Source organism: Sipha flava, unplaced genomic scaffold (assembly GCF_003268045.1).
Source record: "Sipha flava isolate LNK unplaced genomic scaffold, YSA_version1 65_pilon_pilon, whole genome shotgun sequence".
NCBI lineage: Eukaryota > Metazoa > Arthropoda > Insecta > Hemiptera > Aphididae > Sipha > Sipha flava.
This window is the reverse complement of record NW_020273605.1, coordinates 332,441-338,281: the sequence shown is the minus strand read 5'-3', so window position 1 is coordinate 338,281 and position 5,841 is coordinate 332,441. Positions and strand designations below refer to the sequence as shown.

The 5,841-nt window shown below is 20.9% G+C and overlaps 1 protein-coding gene across 1 annotated transcript; it reads left to right on the top strand.

Annotated features, from left to right (window-relative positions):
- The first annotated feature begins 23 nt into the window (after window positions 1-23).
- LOC112691653 (adapter molecule Crk) lies at window positions 24-5,607 on the top strand. The gene is made up of 7 exons (XM_025565998.1): window positions 24-119; window positions 705-860; window positions 955-1,077; window positions 1,430-1,634; window positions 1,697-1,825; window positions 4,040-4,129; window positions 5,194-5,607. Exons 2-7 carry the CDS (start codon window positions 823-825, stop codon window positions 5,410-5,412), a joined length of 804 nt encoding a protein of 267 aa, XP_025421783.1. The 5' UTR covers window positions 24-119; window positions 705-822; the 3' UTR covers window positions 5,413-5,607.
- Window positions 5,608-5,841: the final 234 nt, after the last annotated feature.

The window sequence follows — 5,841 nt, the reverse complement described above, 5'->3', positions numbered from 1 at the left end:
AAAACATAATCTATTACGTTGAAAGTTTTTCTCAAGCTAAACTATAATTTCTATAAACAATAATCAATGATAACCTATTGAAGCAAGACTTAGTTTTATTGTGTGTCATTGATTCAGTGGTAAATTATTTTTGATTTATTAACATTTAAATTGCCCTTTGCTTAAATTGATTCATACTTATCTAATTTAACATTATTATTAATTTTAAATACTGTTTTATGACATAGTACATTAAATCAATATTGTTTAATATATATATGTTTATTATTTGTACATTTTAAATTATATTTTATTAAAGAAGTATTAGATATCAATTTTATTAGAATTCACCTTGGTAAACTACCTTTATAATTTAATATAAAACTAATATTAAACCTTTGGTATCTTTTGGTTGTAAATATTCATATTTTCAATTAAAATAAAGAAATATTTTAAGATGACATATGTGAATTATTATAATTTTGAGTAAAATATACAAACAATAAACAGTCGGTAAAAAAAATGTCTAATAATATTGAAATAACCTGTAATTCTACAAGTTGTTGAGATACATTTTTTTAATAAATATTATAACAATTAACGAATTGTGTAACTATTGTTAATTTTAAATTCTTTTATGATTATGAACAGCTAAACTACACATGTTATAATATTTATAAACCTTTTGCTGCATGTTATTTTAAATAATTTAATTTTTTTTTCAGATTTCAATTCTTCTAACCATGGAAGTTTAAGTCAACCAATAAGAACCGATATTATGATTTTACTTTTCACCAAACTTCAATCTCTTTTTATGTTGTAAACTGTTTTAAATAATTTAATATGGCTGCACATTGCTTCGATCCTAACAATAAAGCCAGGTAAGTTAGCTACTCAGTGGTTACATTTTTAATGGATCAATTTATTTATAAATTTACCAGTGTTAATGTTAAATAATCTGTATTTATATTGCAGTTGGTATTTTGGACCAATGTCGCGTATTGAGGCTTCTGATTTATTAATGAGTGAACGAGAATGTGGAACGTTTTTAATTAGAGATAGCCTCAGTATTCAAGGAGATTATGTTTTATGTGTGAGGTATATCATTAAATTAAATCAATTAATTTATTTATTTTCAATATTATTATATTATATAATATAAAAATAAAAAAAATATATATATATATATAATACATAACAAACAACAATATAATGTAAATTACTATTATATTAAATTTAAATTAATTCAATTGATTACTATTTATAGGGGGATAAATAATTATTAATTTATTATAATTGTCACTATAGTTGTCATTATAAAATAAAAAATAATTTATTACGAACACTTTTTAACTTTATCAATTTGTAAAAAAATAAGAAATTTTATATTTATTTATTAAATAATTCACTATATTTCATCTTTTAAAAACACCATCTTATTTTGTTACAGGGAAGATAGTAAGGTTAGTCACTACATTATCAATAAAATACAAGAAAATAATGAAATAAAATATCGAATTGGTGACCAAGTATTTCCTGATTTACCAAGTTTATTAGCATTTTATAAATTGCACTATCTTGACACTACTCCTCTTTTAAAACCCGCTGTTAAACCAATTGAAAAAGTTGTTGCCAAGTATGACTTTTTGGGAAATGTAAGATTAAATTTTAATAACTGTGTAAGTAGAAAAAATTAATATTTACTTACATTTATCAGGATCAAGATGATCTACCATTTAGAAGGGGAGATATTTTGACTATTCTTGTAAAAGATGAAGAACAGTGGTGGACAGCTAAGAATATGATGGGTCAAATGGGCTCTATTCCAGTTCCATATGTTCAAAAAGTAAAGTTTTATTGCTGTGTTCTTTTAGTATTATTTTTATTGATATTATTTTTATTAATGCATTTTATTAAAACTATTACTATTTGAAAAAATAAATTAGATATTTGTGTTTCTTCTTTTAAATTATATGGATAAAATACTTAGTAGATTCTTTAGGAAAAATTTAAGTGTAAATTTAAGTAAAACATACATTTTTATGAAGTATCTTTTAAAAAATAAATATAAAATATAAATACAAACAGTTAGAGTATAAATAAAATAACATTAAAAATTTGAAATTTTTATTTTGTTATTTATTTTTTTCGCTAAATATGTAAATGATTAACATTTCTTAGTAATACATTTGATTTTTTTAAGAAATAAAAAAAATTGGTAGACAACATACATTTCGTAAAAAATATTAGTAATGTTGATAACCCTTTTTAAAGTTCTAAATTGAAGTACTTGTTAACTGCTATAATTAATTGTTCTCAAAACAGAATATTTCATTATTTGTCTATAAATGACAATTAAGGTTTATATTTTTAAGAAACCATAATTGTTTATGTATATTTTTTAACACAATTATTGTTTATTTATTTAATATGAAATATTCGGTATTTACTAAATAATTCATTTTAGTTTTAATATTCATGTAATAATCATAGATTCCACATTTTTATTTAAATAACTTCTTCTAGTTAGTGATATCTGGGTAAAAGCTTAAATAAAACATTTATCCCAAGCATACAAAGTTTGGTCTTAATTTAATCAGTTTTGATTTTTATGCATGGTTTTTATTATGATTTAGTATTGTAAAAACTTAACATCCAATTAATAATAAGCAATACTAATAAAGTAAAGTTCATCATCAGTGAATTTTACTTTAATATCTGAGGAATTAATTAAATATTAATAATATAATAAATAAATATAATAATGTTTTAATTGTTAGTAAAATTATAATATAAAAATACTGAATTTTGTACTTTACTTACTTTTGTATATTTAAATATGTATTAATGGATTTACCAATATTATCTAATATTTTGATTAGTTTATTATTCTTATATAATACATAATTTTACAGCTGGCTTATAATATTTCAATTTATTACTTTTTTAATGTTATCAGTAATAATAATATTTAGACTTTAAAATTTATAATTAAACGTTAGTATTGAAAAATATTTGTTTTGCTAAGATAATAATATTGTTTCCAAACCATTATCATTAATTTCTAACCAAAGTGATACATTATTTAGAATACTTATACAGTATATATGCAATATTATATTTGCAAACAGTATTAAAAAAATTAATAACTTTTATATACTTAAACTAAAGATCTTTAAAAAATATACGCTTAACCATTATTTTTTAATCAAATCTATTGTTAACCATACTATAAACTACCATAGTGCTTGATAGTACAACCAACATATGAAATTTATAAAATGTATCTAAAACATTTCATAGATGAAACTTTTTGTGATTCTATGTATGAAATGTTGGTAAAAGTACTTTTAATGTGTTAAAGTTATGATTTAAATCAATACATTTTGTTGTAAACTATCATAAATGTTTATTATTAATTTATATTGATATAAACTAATATTATTATAGCTTCTGTCATTGCTGCCCACATATTACATTCAAAACATTGTTTGTTATTTATTATTAATTTTTATTTTCTATTAAAAGATAAATCAATTGATCATATTAATTAGTTATTACAACAAATGTAGAATTTTAAAAATGTAAATATTTGAGATGTATTGATTAATTATTAATTTAGTACGGCTTTTTAACTGTTTTAAAAAAAGATAAAACCTTTTGCTTGTATACATTTTATTTTGATATGAATTGGAAGTGAAAATATATTTCTGGTTCTATCATTTATAACCATATTGCTCCATGATTAAAAATTAAGTCTTTTTTAATAAACATTTATAGTATTTAAAAATAAATTGAATTGGTGAATATAAATATAATTTTCTACTAATATTTTATAACTACATATTGCCTTACAGTTAAATATTATAAAATATATAACATTTTTAGTACAAGTTGCTATTCATTTTTAAATAAAATTCTTTTAAATTTGATATATAATATTTTAACTGCTTAAATATACGAGTAGATATATATGTAAATTATTATTGCCTTACAAGAGTTGATTTAATAAAATGTATATAATTAAATACATGTATGTTAAACTTAATAATATTTTCAGTATGATGGAAGTCAACCTTTACCAATGAAAGACAATAATCAAATTCATGGATCTAATAATGAGTCAACATTAAGACGTTCTAGTCTTCAAGTAAGTTGATATTTGGTTATTAGATTCCATATTACTTTAATTATCTAATTATAAGTTATATTTTTTAAATTGTTCAAATCATACAATTTTGACATAAATTAAAATAATATTTAATCAATAACTTCTACATCTTCAAGAACTAACACTTTACACTTATGTCTAGTTACATTAAAACAGTTCTGTAAACTGTTGGGCTGATAATATATCAATTGTGAAATCATAAAAGTTAAAGAACAGATTTTTTTTCATGAAATTATTATAAATTGTATCAAATAATCAGGTTATAACCAATTATTTGGTATTCAGTAGTACACAAATATTATTTTTATCAAAAATATTTATTTTTCGAAGAAGATAAGAATTTTTTGGTAATTTAATTGTTAAATTGATATTTTCCGTGTTATTTGTCAACTATCATAGTCTTGAAATGAATTTGAACTATCCCGAAACCACCTAGAAAATTAATTAAAATTTGAAGAATTATATCTTTATCGGAATCATCAAACAAATAGGACAAAGACATTGAAACAAATTGTTTAAATTTAAAAAATGTTGAAACAATAGTATGAAATGAAATGAAATTAATAATAATTGAAAATTAAATAAATAAATAACAATAATATCAAATGATAACACATATTAAAATAGAATCTTAAACGATTCTACAAATTTTATAGAACACAAATCTAACCTACAAGTTATTGAGTCAATCATTTTGCATCTATTCAAATCTATTTATTTTACAGATCGGTTTTTAATTTTACTGAACTGATAACTAGTTATAGGTCTTATAAGCTTCCTTGCAACCGGGTATTAAATAGTGATTGCAATTTTGTAAAATGTTTAAAAATATAATTATTTATATCAAAGTCACCATTTAGAATATCAAATATATTATGACCATATATTACCTATTCAAATAGGAATTTATTTATTGTTGATGTTCTGATACGGTTTATCTTTTTTATAAAGTAATTTGCTATACATTTATCTAAAACAAAATAATTGTGGTTATATTTATGTTTTTGAAATACTATTTATTGACCTTGATTTTTTTTTTACAGAAAAAATTACCAGCATTAGCAAGAGTTAAACAAGTTCGTGTACCTAATGCATATGACAAGACAGCATTAAAACTTGAAATTGGGGATATAATCAAAGTTACGAAAACTAATATTAATGGCCAATGGGAAGGTGAACTAAATGGTAAAACTGGACATTTCCCATTTACACATGTAGAATTTGTGGATTCTGAAATTAATGATTGTATAAGTGATAGCTAATTCAATAATCTTTTATTTTTAGTTTATTTTTTTAATCATTTTCATTTATTATTGTAATCTAACTAGTATGTAATATTAATACAGATATATTTTATTATGATGATCAATTCAATTGTATGCTCCTTAAAATAGAGTTTTATCTACTTAAATTAATAAAAACAAATATAAGTAGATGTATATACCTGACAATGAAAAAAACTATCTAATAAAATGAGATTTTTGAACTGCATTTATGAGATATAATTTATAAATTATTGCATTCATTGTTTAATAAAGAAATATTAAACTAAATATGTTTAAATTTATCAAATGTATAAACCTATTGTAGTATAGTTCGATTTAGGTATGTGATGGACAATTTATGGATAATTTGATAGGGACTTCGAACACACTATCAATTCTTTTACTCCGTATTCATGCATTTAAAAT